This window comes from Phacochoerus africanus, chromosome 5, assembly GCF_016906955.1.
Source record: "Phacochoerus africanus isolate WHEZ1 chromosome 5, ROS_Pafr_v1, whole genome shotgun sequence".
NCBI classification, from domain to species: Eukaryota; Metazoa; Chordata; class Mammalia; order Artiodactyla; family Suidae; genus Phacochoerus; species Phacochoerus africanus.
This window is the reverse complement of record NC_062548.1, coordinates 19,632,765-19,650,373: the sequence shown is the minus strand read 5'-3', so window position 1 is coordinate 19,650,373 and position 17,609 is coordinate 19,632,765. Positions and strand designations below refer to the sequence as shown.

General features: G+C 53.1%; 1 protein-coding gene across 2 annotated transcripts in view; it reads left to right on the top strand.

The window, feature by feature from the left end:
- Positions 1-3,210: 3,210 nt before the first annotated feature.
- Positions 3,211-17,609, top strand: part of RABEP2 (rabaptin, RAB GTPase binding effector protein 2) — a 17,336-nt gene continuing 2,937 nt past the window's right edge. The window contains exons 1-8 of one of the 2 annotated variants that reach the window (XM_047780208.1): positions 3,211-3,885; positions 4,373-4,582; positions 7,749-7,906; positions 9,773-9,883; positions 9,971-10,318; positions 12,027-12,122; positions 12,215-12,313; positions 13,873-14,028. In XM_047780208.1, coding sequence (XP_047636164.1) covers positions 3,825-3,885; positions 4,373-4,582; positions 7,749-7,906; positions 9,773-9,883; positions 9,971-10,318; positions 12,027-12,122; positions 12,215-12,313; positions 13,873-14,028 — 1,239 coding nt within the window. In that variant the 5' untranslated portion in view covers positions 3,211-3,824. The remainder of the gene's footprint in view (positions 3,886-4,372; positions 4,583-7,748; positions 7,907-9,772; positions 9,884-9,970; positions 10,319-12,026; positions 12,123-12,214; positions 12,314-13,872; positions 14,029-17,609) is intronic. The other variant, XM_047780209.1, reaches the window with a different exon arrangement.

The following is a 17,609-nucleotide window of genomic DNA, read 5'->3' as shown; positions in this document are numbered from 1 at the left end:
ATAACCTATAAGAGAAATAATCTGAAAAAAAAATATAAAACCGAATCACTTTGCTGTACACCTGAAACGAACACAATATTGTAAATCAACTATACTTCAATTTTATTTTATGTGTTTTCTATTCTTTCTAGGGCCGCACCGACAGCATGTGGAAATTCCGGGCTAGGGGTCAAATCCGAGCTGCAGCTGCCGGCCTACACCACAGCCACGCAACACCAGATCCGAGCTGCCTCTGCAACCTATGCCATAGCTTGCAGCAATGCCAGGTCTTTAACCCACTGAGCAAGGCCAGGGATCAAACCTGCATCCTGATGGATACTATGTTTGGTTCTTAACCTGCTGATCCACAATGGGAACTCCTATTTTATTTTTTTTTTTTATAGCCAAGCATGGAAGCTCCTGGGCCAGGGATCCAAACCACACCTCCATAGCGACCTAAGCAGCTGCAGTGGGATTCCTAACCCACTGTGCAACAGCGGGAACTCCAACTGTACCTCAATTTTTTAAAAAAGAAAGAAGAAGAATGAAAGAAAACTTTCTTTTCTCTTTCCCCTATGCACTTAGTCACCAAAGTTAGTCCATTTTCTATCCTCGATATTTCTAGAATCAATTTTCTCCTCTTTTTGGACTCCTTCCTTCTCAACCAGAACCATTTTAACAGCTTCTTTTGTGGATTCTCTTCTTTTTTTGCTTTTTAGGGCCCACCCAAGGCATATTGAGCTTCCCAGGCTAGGGGTCAAATGTGAGCTGTAGTAGCCACTGGTCTATGCCACAGCCACAGCAACACCAGATCCAAGCCAGGTCTGCAAACTACACAACAGATCACAGCAATGCCAGATCCTTAATGCACTGAGCGAGGCCAGGGATAGAACCCTGAACCTCATGGTTCTTAGTCGGATTTGTTTCCACTGCGCCACGACGGGAACTCCGACTTTCTGTCTTCTATCTCTTTTACTTCCCATCCGCATTCCACACAGAGGTTTTCCCTGTGCTTCCCCTGCTCTACAGCCTTCAGTGACTCCCAGGGCCTCAGGATACCAAGCCTCATTGCTGACTGGAGCCTGACTTACACTCATCATTTTCTCCCCTCCCCCATAAATCTTACTATATACACAGGGAGCCTGAACTTTATTCTGAGGGCAAGAAGCTCTAGGGGATTTGTAAGCCATCAATAGACATGGGCAGATTTGCATTTTCTAAAATCCCCCCCCCCCCCCCCCGCCAGAGTTCCTGTCGTGGCTCAGCGGAAATTAATCTGACTAGTATCCATGAGGATGAAGGTTTGATCCCTGGCCTTGCTCAGTGGGTTAAGGATCCTGCTTTGCCTTGAGCTGTGGTGTAGGTCACAGATGTGGCTTGGATCCCCCATTGCTGTGACTGTGATGTAGGCCAGTGGCTACAGCTCCAATTTGACCCCTAGCCTGGGAAACTGCATATGCCATAGGTACGGCCCTAAATAGACAAAAAAAATTTTTTTTTAATATATAAAATAAAATCCCCCCTGGCTGCCATGTGGTGGGGAAGTAGGGGGGCTGGAGGGAGGCCAGAGAGATCAGTAAGGAAAGTGTTCATTCATTCATTCACCAAATGTTTACTACTGTTTATCTGCTGGGCACTCTGTGGGGTGCTGGGGAAATAATAGGGGACTAGAAAGCCAAGATTCCTAATCTCATGGAGCTTCCATTCAAATCCTGGGGCCACACAAGGCTAAAGGGGGACAGATAATAAACAAGTTAACCAACAATTTCAGGGGAGTTCCCGTTGTAGCTCAGTAGGTTACAAACCCCACTAGTATCCATGAGGATGTGGGTTCAATCCCTGGCCTTGTTCAGTGGGTTAAAGGATCTGGCATTGCCGTGAGCTATAGTGTAGGTTGCAGACCCGGCTTGGATCCAGCATCGCTGTGGCTATGGTGTAGGCTGGCAGCTGCAGCTCTGGTTCAACCCCTAGCCAAGGAATTTCCATATGCCACAGGTGTGGCTTTAAAAAGTAAGCAAACAATCAAGCAATTTCAGGTGACGAGAAATCTTTAATGTGATCAAATTGTGGACAGGTGATAGAGGTGGCTGCTTTAGAGAGGGTGGGCAGGGAAGGCTTCGTTGAGCAGGTGACTTCTGAGCCAAGGCCTGGGGTGGAGCAAAACTTGGTGTGTTCAAGTAAGCTCATGTTTAGTTTTTAAGATTCTGTCACACCCTTTTCTTCTCTCTCTCTCTCTCTCTTTTTTTTTTTAGGGCCGCACCCATGGCATGTGGAGGTTCCCAGCCTAGGGGTCGAATCGGAGCTGGCCTACGCCACAGCCACAGCCACAGCAATGCAGGATCCAAGCCGTGTCAGCGACCTACACCACAGCTCACGGCAACACCGGATCCTTAACCCACTGAGCAAGGCCAGGGATTGAACCCGCAACCTCATGGTTCCTAGTCGGATTCATCTCTGCTGAGCCACAACGGGAACTCCCCATCATACCCTTTTCTACAGAGGCTATCTGATTTGACATCCCCATCAAGAATACATGAGAAACCCAGTTTCTTCATCAATTCACCAGCATTTGGTATCATGCCTCTTAAAATGTTAGCCATCCTGCTAGGTGTGCAAAAGGAACTTTGCTCTTCCTAATGGCTAAGATGTTGAATATCTTCTCAGGCACACATTTGCCATCTGCAACATCAGTGAAACGACTATTTGTGTACTGTGCCCATTTTCAAATTGGATTGAACCAGATTTTAAGCGGGGATGAGACGTGATCTGCTTTACAAAGATCACTCTAATTGCTTTGAGAATTAACTAATGGGGCGGAAAGGGGACACAAGGGGAGCAGAAGGCAGTGTGGAAGTTCAGGAGCGAGATGATGGGTACTGGGGTTGGGTGTTAGCGCTGGGGATGAAGAAAAAGGAGTCCATTCTGGCATATTTAGTGCTTTGGAGGTACAGTTTACACGGCTTGCAGGAGGACACGAAAAACCGTCTGGTGTGCACTTAACAGAGGAAGAAACAGGTTTGGGAGAAGGGGAATCAAGGCTTGAGACGTAAGTCTGAGCTGCTTGTCAGCATCCAAGGAGAGATGTCGGGCCGGCTGTTGGAGGGAGAGGTCACTTATATATAATGAGAGCTTGACCCAGGGCAGTGGCCGAGAGAGGAAAGGAGGGATTTGAAAGGCACTGGGAGGGGGAGGGAGGATTAGCAGGAAGCGGTGACTGGCTGAATATCAAAGTGGGGGTGGGGACATGGAAGTTTCTGACTTCTACGACTGACTACGCGGGGACCCAGGCGCCCAGAAAAAGTGAAGACGATCCAGCAGCCCTGCCCCGAAGAACGCTCCACCAGGGCAGAGGTGCAGGAAGGTCCGACCACAATTGGCTGTAACGTGATCCAAGCTCCGGCGGAAGGGTGGCCAGGGACGGATCAAAGGGGCCGGTTCCCGAGCGCAGGAGAAACCACAGGAACTTCGCCCTCCTTAGGCCGAGGCCAGCGGGCGTTTCAGAGGAGGTGTAATTTAAGCCCAGCTTCCAAGGTCACGCGGAGACGCCACAAAGCCTTCGATGAAAGAACTTCTTCGGGGTTTGAAGGACAGGTGTCCTTCTTCAACAGCGCGGCTCAGGAAAGAAAGCGAGAAGGGGCGGGGCCTGGGGCCGCTGTCCGGCTTCGGCTTCGACTCGGAAACCTTCGGCCGAGGCTCGCCATTCCCACCCCCCCAACTCCGGCCTCTGCCTCGAGCCCAGGACCGATCCGGAAACAGCCGAGCGGATCCGGAAACAGCCGAGAGGACCCGGAAGCTGTGAGCGCCGTCACCAGGCAGTGCGGGAACCCGCCGTTTGCGCTGAGGCGATGGCGGCAGCTGCGCCGGCGGCCGCGGGCGAGGATGGCCGGCGGCGACAGCCGGGGACCGGTACGTGAGGGTGCGTCCATGCACGCGAGGGGCGAAGAGGCTAGAGGCGGGGCCGAGCTCCGCGCGGGTGGATGGGGGGGTGCTGAGGGGAGCCTGGAGAAAGGGGCGGGACCACGCCGCCAGGAAAGAGGTGGAGGGGGCGTGGCCTAGCGGCTCAAGGGGGAGGGCCAGTGGCAGGTTAGAGGTGGGGCCGAGAGAAGGAGGGGCGGGGCCAGGTGGACAGGGGGCGGGGCCTCTGGGAGAGAGCTGGGGGGGGGGGGTCGTGTCAGAGAAAAGGGGATTGGGTGAACTGAGGGAGGAAGAGGCGAGGTTCCAGACAACACGAGGCAGTGGTAGGTGAGAAGAAGGCGGGGCCAGGTGGGCGGGGCGGGGCTAGAGTGAGGGTGCCAGGGCCATGGCTGCAATAGTAAGTTGCAGGACTTGCAGATTTGGGATTGTTGGGGATCCGAGAGTGATGCGAAGGGAGGCTGATTCCTGTCCTCCACAGCGCTGGACCCGCAACTCCAAGAAGGGGCAAAGCTTGAGGCCGAGTCAGGGGAGCTCGACCGGCTCCGGGCTGAGCTGGCAGGCGCCCTGGCAGAAATGGAAACCATGAAGGCTGTGGCAGAGGTGAGCGAGAGCACGAAGGCCGAGGCTGTGGCTGCAGTGCAGAGGCAATGCCAAGAGGAGGTGGCCTCGCTGCAGGCTATCCTGAAAGGTGAGGCAGGCACTCCTCCCAGACTCTTTCAGCCCTGTAAGGGGTAGTAGTGCATGACAAGAAAGGGGTCAGGGGGCACAGATAACTTATGGGGTAGGTTAGCAGGGCCGCCTAGCACAGGGCCGGCCCAAGGACTCAGAGGAAGAGGCTTCCTTTTCTCATTTGCATAGAGGCGCTGCCTGTGCTAGCAAGCAACTCTGTCAGTTCCAGCTAAGTTTAGCTCTGAGTTGCTACCTGTTCCCTGGCCCTGTGTCATTTCTTGTCCCTCACTGATGACTGATCAACCCTGAAAGTGACCAACTTCTCAGTTCCCTGAGAACACATTTAAACTTCTGGCCTTCAGACTCAGCCCTGGGACTAGGCTCTGTAAGTCTCATCATCTTGTTTCCTTTCTTCTCCAAGCACCACTCCGGCCGGCTGCAGACACCCTCCTCCCACCACACCCTTGCACTGACTTCCCTCCCTCACATCCTTCGTACTTGGGATTCATCAGCTCCCCTTGCCCCAGATCCCCCAGCTGCTTCTCCTATGTCCCCCTTCTCTAGTCAGAGGCCAGAGCCTCTGTAATAGCTTCCAGTCCCGTCTCACCCCTCTGCTTCCCCTGCCACTGCTGTAGGGAAGCTCTCCTCAGTCTCCCTCTAGAGTCTGGCCTTGACATTGACTTCCAGAGTAAACTTCCTACAATTCCTGTCCCACCATGTCATTTCCGTAACAACCGCACTTGGCTCCATGCTTCCCTGGGGCCCTATTTCCCACGTTTCAGGCATCCGGGAACCACCTGTGTAACATGGGTGTCTCCTTGTGTGACTTACCCTGTTACCTACTTAATATTTGTTCTCTAAGTAGATTTTTAATTTTTTTGGCCATGCCCACAGCACGCAGAAATTCTCGGGCCAGGGATCAAACCTGCACCACAGCAGTGACAATGCCAGGTCCTTAACCCACTAAGCCACCAGGGAACTCATATACATTTCTTTTAAAGGAACTTCCTGTCCCTATGTGAAACTATATCCTAAATAATAATAATATTATTATTTAATAATATATTAATAATATTGCTAATAGTGATAATAACTAACATTTGTTGAGCACCTACATTTGTTGAGCACCTACTGTATGCCAGGCAGTGAACTAAATGCTTTATGAGGGGGTTCCCACTGTGGCTGAGTGGGTTAAGAACCCGACATAGTCTCTGTGAGGATGTGGGTTCGATCGCTGGCCTGGCTCAGTGGGTTAAGGATCTGGTGTTGCTGTGGTGTGGGCCTGAAGCTGCAGCTCTGATATGACTCCTAGCCTGGGAAACTTCCATATGCTACAGGTGCAGCTGTAAAAAGAAAAAAAAAATTTTTAAATAAATGCTTTAGGGAGTTCCCCTTGTGGCTCAGCAGAAACAATCTGACTAGAATCCACAAGCATGTGGGGTCGAATCCCTAGTCTAGCTCAGTGTGGGTTATGGATCTGGCGTTGCCATGAGCTGTGGTATAGGCTGCAGATGCGGCTTGGACCTGGCGTTGCTGTGGCTGCATTGTAGGCTGGCAGCTGTAGCTCCGATTCGACCCCTAGCCCGGAAACTTCCATATGCCGCAGGTGCAGCCCTAAAATAAATAAATAAATAATTTTTTAAAAATTAAATGCTTTAAGTCGTCATAAGAGTTCCCATGGGGTAGGAACTACTATCCATCTCCATCTTACAGAGGAAGCTCTGAGGCCCAGAGAGGTCAGATAACTTGCCTAACGACCTTAGAAAGTACAGCTAGAAAGTAGCAGAAGATCTGAACCCAGACAGTCTGGCAGTGGAAGCTTTACGTCTAATGTGAGCACGTGCTAAGAGAAATAACTGTGCGAGTGAAAAATGACCATGTTCCAGCCAGCATCACCTTAACCTCCCACGGACCTGTAGGATAAATGCCAAATTCCTTGATGTGGCCTGCAAGGCCTTGGGAGCCATCCCTGGCCACCCTTCCCAGCATCTCCTCCCGCACCTTTACCCCAGTTCTTCCAACGAGCCCACCATGCCCCAGCCACACCAGCCACTTTCCCACCCCTGAGTCTTTGCTCCTGTTACTTAATGTGTCCTTTCCCTCCTTTGCCCCTTGCTGGAGTCTCTCCTGGCCAGCCAGGCAGAGCAAGGGGCTCCTTCCTCTGGGATCCACAAACCCAGGAATGGTCCTCTCATGAGCTCTTCTCACACTGCTTTTTTCCACCGTCATCTTCCGCATTGGACTGTGGGCTCCTGGTGTCAGGGTTTCTGTTGGATTCCTTTCTCTTTCCGGAGCCTAGCTCAGGATCATAAATATTTATGACTGTCATTTGATACTGATTGTTATTGGTATGTATTAATAGCAACAGATAGCCTATTTTTTTTTTCTTTTTGGTCTTTTGTCTTTTTAGGGCCATACCCATGGCATATGGAGGTTCCCAGGCTAGGGGCTGAATCGGAGCTGTAGCCACCGGCCTATGCTACAGCCACAGCAATGCCAGATCAGAGCCGTGTCTGGGACCCACACCACAGCTCACAGCAACACCAGATCCTTAATCCACTGAGCAAGGCCAGGGATCGACCCTGTGTCCTCCATGGAGCACAACAGGAACTCCTATTTTCATTTCTTTTCTTTTTTTTTCTTTTTTTTTTTAGGGCTGCTCCTGCAGCATATGGAAGTTCCCAGGCCAGGGGTCCAATCGGAGCTCCAGCTGTCGGCCTGTGCCACAGTCACAGCAATGCCGGATCTGAGCCACATCGTGACCTATGCCACAGCTCACGGCAACACTGGATCTTTAACCCAGTGAACGAGGCCAGGGATTGAACCTGCATCCTCATGGATCCTAGTCGGGTTCTTAACCCACTGAGCCACAATGGGAGCTCCCAGATAGCCTATCTTTAGCACTTAATGGGTACCAGGAAGAGAGCTGAACCCCTTCCAGGTTTCATGTCATTTGATCCTCTAACAAGCCAGTGGGATAATCGTTAGCTGAGGACATTATGCAGAAAGGCTAGCCCATAGCCCAGGACCATCCTACCACAGAGCCCAGCGTCGTCACTGTCCCCGCCACTGCTGTAGTGAATTGCCTTGTAGAGAATGGCAGTGATGGAGAGTCCCCCACCGGCCCCCCAAGGCAGAACCGGTGCTCTGATGCTCTCTTTCCCCCACCCTTCCTGTCTCGCCAGACTCCATCAGCAGCTATGAAGCCCAGATCACGACTCTGAAGCAGGAGCGGCAGCAGCAGCAGCAGGACTGTGAGGAGAAGGAGCGGGAGCTGGGGCGCCTGAAGCAGCTGCTGTCCCGGGCCCACCCCCTGGACTCCTTGGAGAAGCAGATGGAAAAGGTTGGGGTTGAGATGGCCACCCCCACCCCGCCCCCGAGGGGTTGGAAAGATGTTGAGCCAGTGACGGTGGAGCAGAGGGATTGTCGGTCTGGCTTAAATAAGAGTTGTATCACTGGCAACAGGGCACGCGGTAATAGTTCTAGGTGTAGCACCTGCTAACCCCGTGCTCAGCACGGTCCTGGCTTGCCACTTACTAATGGGATGGCCAAGTGCATTTACCTCCAAAATCAAGGAAAGTCCTGCAGGGGGAGGGGAGCTAACGCTTAAGGATACCGCTCATCACTGCGACACCTGCTTGACCGACTCCGTCTCCCCGGTCTTTCCCCTGAAAGAGGTCCATTAGATCCATTCAGCCGATGAGTAAGTTGAGCCTCAGAGAAGTTGAGTACTTCTCCCCAGGTTAATGCACATACAAAGGAGCAGATCTGGAATTCTAAAATCTAGGCTATCTGGTCCTAAAAGCTTTGCTTTCGCCACGGCACATGAAATGTCCCAGGCCAGGGATCGAACCCGCACTGCCGTTGTGACCGGCGCCATAGCTGTGGCCATGGCGGATCCTTAAGCCGCTGCACCACATGGGAACTTGTGCTAAAGCTTTGTTGTTTTTTTAAATTTTTTCTTTTAAAAAAATTTTATTAGAATGTAGCTGCCTTACAAAGTTGTGTTTAAAGCTTTTTTTTTTTCTTTTTCCATTTGATCAATGCAGAGATATGTTTTCATTTTTTGTTTTTGTTTTTTTTTTGTCTTTTAGGCCCGCACCCGCAGCATATGGACGTTCCCAGGAAAGGGGTCGGATTGGGGCTGTAGCCACCAGCCTACACCACAGCCACAGCCATGCCAGATCCAAGTCGCATCTGGGACCTGCACCATCACTCATGGCAACGCCGGATCTTTAACCCGCTAAGCAAGGCCGGGGATGAAACCTGCGTCCTCATGGATACTAGTCAGATTTGTTTCCGCTGAGCCAAAGGAACTCCAGGTTTTCCTTTTTTTTTTTTTTTGCTTTTTAGGGCCACACCTGTGGCATATGGAAGTAAGTTCCTGGGCTAGGAGTCAAATTAGAGCTGTTACCACAGCCACAGCAGTACAGGATCTGAGCCGTGTCTGCGACCTACACCACAGCTCACAGCAACGCCGGATCCCTGACCCACTGAGTGAGGCCAGGGGTCGAACCCGCATCCTCATGGATCCTAGTCGGGTTCCTTTCTGCTGAGCCATGGGGGGAACTCCCATCATTACCTCATTTGAGCATCACAGCAGCCCTGTGAGTTAGGAGATGGAGTAAATCACCTGGTTAGAAGGGCAGAAATTGAAACAGGAGCCCAAGAAAGGAAGGCTCCCAACCCATAGTTTGCCAGCAGAGGCTGCTACTTACTTGCATTCAGATTTCCTCTGGGAGTATCAGGAGGGAGGTATTAGGAGCATTGGGTGGGGCGAGTCGTGTAAGCTCTCAGAGCCTCTGTGTTCCCACTGTTAAGAACCTGACATAGGAGTTCCGGTTGTGGCGCAGCGGAAGCAAATCCGACTGGGAACCATGAGGTTTCGGGTTCAATCCCTGGCCTCGCTCAGTGGGTTGAGGATCCGACGTTATCGTGAGCTGTGGTGTAGGTCACATACGCGCCTCGGATCTGGTGTGGCTGTGGCTGTGATGTAGGCTGGCAGCTGCAGCTCTGATTCGACCCCTAGCCTGGGAACTTCCATATGTCGCAGGTGCAGCCCTAAAAAGCAAAATGAATGAATGAATGGGGGTGGATAGCGCCTTCTTGGGAGGATTAGAAGAGTTAATTGCTTGGAGGTAAAGCTCTCAACAGCCCTGAGGGTCCCGCAGTTGGGAGAGGGCTGTCACCACCCACCTCCCTTCCTCAGGCTCATGAGGACTCGGAGAAGCTGCGGGAGATCGTGCTGCCCATGGAGCAGGAGATTGAGGAGCTGAAGGCCAAACTGCTGAGGGCAGAGGAACTGATTCAGGAGATCCAGGTGAGGGGGTGGCCAGGGGGCGCTGCAGGAGGAAGGGGCGCCGCAGGACCCTGGCCCCCCAGCCTCTTCCGTGCCCCCTTTCCCTAGAGACGGCCCCAGGCCCCCCCTTCCCTGCAAGGCTCCACAGAGCTGCTCCTGTCCCGGGACCCTTCTCCGCCACTGGAGCCTCTCGAGGAGCTGAGTGGGGACGGGGGCACGGCGGCCGAAGCCTTCGCCCACAACTGCGACGACAGCGCCTCCATCTCCTCCTTCTCCCTGGGCGGTGGGGCCAGCGGCAGCGCCTCCCTGCCCTGTGGCCGCCAGGGCCTGAGCCCCGAGCAGGAGGAGACAGCCTCTCTGGTGTCCACGGGCACCCTGGTTCCTGAGGGCATCTACCTGCCCCCTCCTGGGTACCAGCTCGTCCCAGACAACCAGTGGGAGCAGCTGCAGATGGAGGTGAGTGGAGCGGGCAGAGGGGCTTGCCGCCAGGCACGCATCTGCCTCCCCTTCAAGTAGTTACTGAGCACTGAGTAGTTACAAGCTGTGTCTGGGCCCTGAGCTAGAACCGGGGATTCTGCAGTGAAAACAGAGCGGCCTGCTCTCTTGGAGCTTCCTCCTAGCCAGGGAGCCAGACTCAGGGGCACGTGAGGAAGATGAGACCCCCGGAAGGAAACTCAGTAGAGACCGGTGATGCGGGAGACAGACCTGGCTGGTGAAAAAGATGTGCTCTTTGAAGACCAGGGACCAGAGGAGCTGCAGGTTCTAAGGCCCAGAGGATGGACAGACCACAGTGTGTCTGGGGGGCAGGAAGGCCTCCAAGGATCGGAAGACAGATGAGATCAGAAAGGCAGGCAGGGGAGTTCCCGTCGTGGCTCAGTGGTTAACGAATCCGACTAGGAACCATGAGGTTGCAGGTTCGATCCCTGGCCTCGCTCAGTGGGTGAAGGATCCGGCGTTGCCATGAGCTGTGGTGTAGGTTGCAGACACGGCTCTGATCCCGTGTTGCTGTGGCTGTGGTGTAGGCCAGCAGCTATAGCTCCAATTAGACCCCTAGCCTGGGAACTTCCATATGCTGTGGGTGCAGCCCTAGAAAAGACCAAAATAAAAAAAAGGCAGGAGTTCGGCCTTGGCTTTGGGGCCATCCATGGAGTTGGCATTTTAGACGAGGAGCTACAGAAAGCCTCTGTGGTGTTGAAGGCAGGGAGAGGCCTGCTCTGCTTTAGGCTCTTAAAAAAGTTAATTTATTGTATTTTACGGCCATACTGGCAGCCGATGAGGTTCCCAGGCTAGAGGTCAAATAGCTGCTGGCCTACGCCACAGTCACAGCAATGCCAGATCCGAGCCACGTCGGTGACCAACGACGTAGCTTGCAACAACGCCGGATCCTTAAGTCACTGAGGGAGGCATGGGATCGAACCTGCATCCTCACGGACACTGTGCTGGGTTCTCAATCTGCTGAATCACAGTGGGAACTCCTGCTTGAGGTCTTTTTTTTTTTTTTTTTTTTTTTTTTTTTTTTTTTAAGGGCTGCAGGTGTGGCGTGTGGAAGTTCCCAGGCTAGGGGTAAAATTGGAGCTACAGCTGCTGGCCTACACCAGAGCCATAGCAATCAGATCTGAGCTGCATCTGCGACCTACACCATAGCTCACGGCAACACCAGATCCTTAACCCACTTAGTGAAGCCAGGGGTTGAACCCACATCCTCATAGATAATGGTTGGATTTGTTTCTGCTTTTTTTTTTTTTTTTTTTTTTTAAAGATTGCTTTAGGCTTTTAACAGGTCACTGGGGCCTCTGTTTTGGATTGGACTGTAGTCGGGGGAAGGGACAGCGGAAGACGCAGGGTGACTGGTTAGGAGGGCGATGCTTGACATAGTTTAGAGGAAGGTAGTGGCCAGGACCGGGAGATGGCAGCAGAGGTGGAGAGAAGTGAGTGGATTTGGAATCCACTTTGGAGGCTGCTGGGGCAGGGTTAGCTGGTGGGTTGGACCTGGGCGGGGGCGGAGGAAAGAGAAGGCCCAGAATCCATTCCTGGGCGTCTGGCTCGAATGATCATGCGAATGATGGCACTGCCCACTGAGGGGCAGGAGGCGAGGCACACAAGGCCTGGTGAGGAGGGGAGGCCTCTCCTTGGAGGTCGAGGCTGAGGCCGGCCTCCCTGGCAGGGGCGGCAGCTGCAGAAGGACCTGGAGAGCATCAGCCGGGAGCGGGACGAGCTGCAGGAGGGCCTGAGACGGAGCAACGAGGACTGCGCCAAGCAGGTGGGTTTGGCTTGGGCTCCAGTCCCGGAGGACTTGGGCTGCCTGCCTGCTCCCCACCCTGGTCTCACCCCTGGCCCCCCATCCACCCACAGATGCAGGTGCTCCTGGCCCAGGTCCAGAACTCAGAGCAGCTGCTGAGGACCCTGCAGGGGACTGTGAGCCAGGCCCAGGAGCGGGTTCAGCTGCAGATGGTGAGGACTGGGAACCCGGGCAGGTGGGCGGGAGAGGAGTGAGACCGGAGGTGGTTGAGGGGGGGACACGTGGAAGGTGGAGGCACCTGTCCAGCATCCCCCGCCCCCAACCAGCCACTCTGGCCTCACTCTGGAGTTGGTGCCAGGTGGGCAAAAGGGTTTCAAAGGCACCAGGTACTGCATTCAGACAGAGCCCACCATGCTCTGGCTCTGTGATCTGGAGCTAATCCCACAAGCTCAGAGCCTCAGCCTTGTCGCCTTGCAATTGAGATCACAGGACCTCGCTTCCAGAGTCGTGAGGATTAAAAGCAGGGCTTGCAAAATCAGATCCTTCCCGAGATGAGACAGGGGAGAAAAATCATTGAATTGGGCAAGGTGTGAGGCAGGAAGGAGCAGCAGTGCAAACCGAGAGCCCTGGAAAAGGGGGCTAGTGCCCCTTCAACTCCGCTGACAGCAGTGCGTGGGAGTGTAGGCCTGATGCTGCCCAGTTTCTTCATTTGTCGAGAATAGCCAGAGACCTGAATGTCTGTGTGTGTGTGGTCTTCCAGTTTTTATTTATTTTATTTTGTCTTTTTAGGGCCGCACCTGCAGCATATGGAGGTTCTCAGCCTAGGGGTCTAATCGGAGCTACAGCCTCTGGCCTACACCACAGCCACAGCAATGCCGGATCCAAGCCACGTCTGTGACCTACACCACAGCTCATGGCAACACTGGATCCTTAACCCACAGAGCGAGACCAGGGATCGAACCTGCAACCTCATGGTTCCTAGTCGGATTCATTTCCACCGTGCCACGACAGGAACTCCGTCTTCCAGTTTTTAAAATTGGCATTCACTTAAGGTTTGAAAACACCCATATAGGAGTTCTGGCTGTGGCTCTGCAGAACCTGACTAGTATCCATGAGGATATAGGTTCAATTCCTGGCCCCACTCAGTGGGTTAAGGATCCAGTGTTGCCACCAGCTGCAGCATAGGTCACAGGTGTGGCTGGGGCATAGGCCAGCAGCTGCAGGTCTGATTTGACCCCTAACCTGGAAACTTCCATATGCTGCAGGCGTGGCCCTAAAAAGACAAAAAACATAAAAGCACTCAGTTCTTCCTGTGGCGCAACAGGATCAGAAGCGTCTTGGGAACGCTGAGACACAGGTTTGATCCCTATCCTGGCACAGTGGGTTAAGGATCCAGCATTGCTGCAGCTACGGCTTGGGTCACAGCCGTGGCTCAGATCTGATCCCTAGCCCGGAAACGCCATATGCTTCAGAGTGGCCATAAAAGAGAGAGGAAAAAAAAAAAAAAACCCACCCATATCAACCAAATAAACACTTGATGTAGCCTGTGGCTGCCACTGTATGACCCCCTAGTCATCAAGGAGGGCCTAGAAAGAGCTTGGGAGCCAAGGACGCTTACTGAAGGGTGTTTCTTCCTTTCTCAGCCCAGGAGGAGGGCGTGGGCTTCCTGGCCCTCCTTCCAGAGTCTGGGAGGAGTGTTCCAGGTTTGGCCTCATGGGAAATGGGACGCCCCCAGTCCCCTTATCGCTTTGCACTCACTGTCCATCCCTAGGCAGAGCTGGCCACCTCCCACAAGTGCCTGAGCCATGAGGTCAAGCGACTGACCGAGGAAAACCAAGGGCTCCGGGCTGAGCAGCCGCCGTCTTTAGCTGCCCGGGGCTTGGAGCCGGATGAGGGCCAGGAGGAGACGCTGCCCAAATCACTGCCGGTAAGCTCACTGCGGGCCCTTCCTCTTCTCACGCAGAGATCACTGGCCTGGAGCCATGGCACTTGGGGACAGACCCAGGCTGCTGTGTATTTGCTGTGTTTTTTTTTTTTTTTTGTCTTTTCTAGGGCCACACCCACAGCATATGGAGGTTCCCAGGCTAGGGGTCTAATCGGAGCTGTAGCCACCAGCCTATGCCAGAGCCACAGCAACATGGGATCTGAGCCGTGTCTGCGACCTACACCACAGCTCAGAGCAACGCCGGATCCTTAACCCACTGAGCGAGACCAGGGATCGAACCCTCAACCTCATGGTTCCTAGTCGGATTTGTTAACCACTAAGCCACAACAGGACCTCCAGCTGTGTTTTCTTACTTTCCTTTTCTTTCTTTCTTTTTTTCCTTTGCTTTTTAGGGCCACACCCATGGCATATGGAAGTTCCTAGGCTAGGGGTCAAACACCACAGCCGCAGCAACATGGGATCTGAGCTGTGGCTGTGACCTATACCGCAGCTCACGGCAGTGCTGGGTCCTTAATCCATGGGGGACCAGGGATGGAACCTGTGTCCTCTTGGATACTAGTCAGGTTCTTAACCTCCTGAGCCACAACAGGAACTCCTCATTTGACCTTTTTTTTTTTTTTTTAGGGCCACACCTGCAGCATATAGAAGTTGCCAGGCTAGGGGTCGAATCAGAGCTATAGCCACCAGCCCACACCCCAGCCACAGCAATCCTCGCCCACCGAGCGAGGCCAGGGATCGAACCCTCATCCTCATGGATCATTTTTATAGGTTTTTGGTGTGGTGACCTTTTTACAGATAATAGAGCTGTAGCCTCTCTTACTTCTGGTGCCTGCCCCCCTTGTGGCTGAAGTTGGTATGGGGGGCTTGCTGTAGGCTTCCTGATGGGAGGGGCTGATGCCTGCCCCCTGGTACGTGGAGCCGATTCTAATCCCTCTGGTGGGTGGGGCTTCGTCTCTGGGTGGGATTAGAGGCAGCTGTGTGCCTGAGGGGTCTTTAGGCAGCCTGCTTAGTGAGGGGCCAGGGCTGTGATCCCACCTGGATTGTTGTTTGCCCTGGGGCTTCTCAGCAGCTGACTGGTGAGTGGGGCCTGATTTTCTCAAAATGGCCCCCTGCAGAGAAAGGCACCTGCTGAATATTCCCCCCAAGAGCTGTGCCTGCAATGTCCTTCCCTCACAACAAGCCACATTCACCCCTGTTCACATTCCCAGGATGTCCTCCAAGAACTGCAGTCAGGTTTGACCCAGATTCCTATGGAGACTTTGCTCTGCCCTGGGACCCAGTGCGCGTGAAAGTGTGCGTGCACCTTTTAAGAGTGGGGTCTCCGTTTGCCCCAGTCCCGCGGAGCTCCTGCGCACAAGCCCCACTGGCCTTCACTGCCAGATGCTCCGGGGCTCTTTCTCCCTGTGCCAGATCCCCACACGTGAGGGTCTGATGTGGGGCTCAGAACTCTCACTCCTGTAGGTGAGTCTCTGTGAACCAGTTAGTTTCCAGTCTGTAGGGGCCTTCCACCCGGGAGGGATGGGGTTGTTTATATCGCGAAATCGCCCCTCCTACCTCTTGATGTGGCCTCTTCTTTGTCTTCAGGAGTAGGATATCTTTTTTAAGGTTTCCGCTCCATTTGGGTGAAGAATGCTCAGCCTTAGTTGTGAATTTTGTTGTTTTTAGGAGAGAAGTTGAGCTCCAGTCCTTCTATTCGGCCCTTTTTTTTTCTTTTTTTTTTCTTTTTTTTGGGTCTTTGTGCCTTTTCTAGGGCCGCTCCCGTGGCACATGGAGGTTCCCAGGCCAGGGGTCCAATTGGAGTTGTGGCTGCCGGCCTACACCACAGCCACAGCAGGGCGGGATCCAAGCCGTGTTTGCAACCTACACCACAGCTCATGGTAACGCCGGATCCTTAACCCAATGAGCAAGGCCAGGGATCGAACCCGCAACCTCATGGTTCCTAGTCGGATTCGTTAACTGCTGTGCCACGACGGGAACTCCCGGCCCTTTCTTGATTTGTCTGGAGCTCTCTGAATCCTCTCAAACCCTCATCCTCACAGATCAGAGTCTAGTTCGTTTATGGCTGAGCCACGAAGTGAACTCCCCTATTTGACTTTCTAAGGCTCAGTTTTCTCCACTGCGAAATGGGACCATACCCCCTCCCAGCACTGTACCGAGAGAAAACAGGACGCTTAGCGCAAAGGAAGCGGTCATCCAGCTTGTTATTTATTTATTTATTGCTTTTTAGGGCCGCGCCCGTGGCATATGGAGGTTCCCAGGCTAGGGGTTGAATCGGAGCTACAGCTGCCGGCCTACACCAGAGCCACAGCAATGCAGGATCCGAGCCTTGTCTGTGACCCACACCACAGCTCATGGCAACGCCGGATCCTTAACCCACGGAGGGAGGCCAGGGATGGAACCCCCAACCTCATGGTTTCCACTGAGCCACAATGGGAACTCCACAGCTTGTGATTTTTTAAGTGACATGCGATTCACAAGATTGAATTCATCACTATCTTTGGTTCATAACAAGCTGTCATCATTGTTTTGCTCATCGTCTTTGTGATTGACTTTATTAAAAATGTAAAGCTCATGGAGTTCCCATCGTGGCTCAGTGGTTAACGAATCTGACTAGGAACCATGAGGTTGCGGGTTTGATCCCTGGCTTTGCTCAGTGGGTTAAGGATCCGGCATTGCCGTGAACTCTGGTGTAGGTCGCAGACGCGGCTTGGATCCCACGTTGCTGTGCCTCTGGTGTAGGCTGGCGGCTTCAGCTCCGATTAGACCCCTAGCCTGGGAACCTCCATATGCCGCGGGATTGGCCCTAGACACCACAGAAAGACAAAAAAAAAAAAAAATGATGATCACCTGGCACCCTTGCTACAGCTTATCTGCCCTTCTGTGCAACAACCCTCTTGTTCCTTGCTTCTGGTTCCGCCATCCTGAGATTTATCTTTCCTGTCCCTTTCTTTGGTATCCTTTTTCTTTTTTCTTTTCTTTCTTTCTTTTTTTTTTTTTTTTTGCTGCACCTATGGCATGTGGAAGTTCTGGGGCCAGGGATCAAACCCACGTCACAGCAGTGACCCAGGCCTCTGCAGTGACAGCACCAGATCCATAACCCGCTGAGCCACACAAGAACCCCTGGCATCCTTTTTACTACATACACGTCTGCCTGAACCAAGGAGTGCTAACTTTAATTGTTCTTTAGCATTATAAAAACTCAGTAGAGGTGTTCCCGTTGTGGTGCAGCAGAAATGAATCTGACTGGGAACCATAAGGTTGTGGGTTCGATCCCTGGCCCCGCTCAGTATGTTAAGGATCCGGCGTTGCCGTGAACTGTGGTGTAGGTCGTAAGCTGTGGTGTGGGTTGCAGACTGGCATAGGCTGGGCAGCTGTAGCTCCGATTAGACCCCTAGCCTGGGAACCTCCTTATGCCACGGGCGCGGCCCTAAAACGTAAAAACAAAACAAAACCAAAAAACTCACCTCGGTGGAGTTTTCGGCATGGCTCAGCAGAAATGAACCCAGCTACTGTCTAGGAGCATGTGGGTTTGATCCCTAGCCTCGCTCAGTAGGTTAAGGATC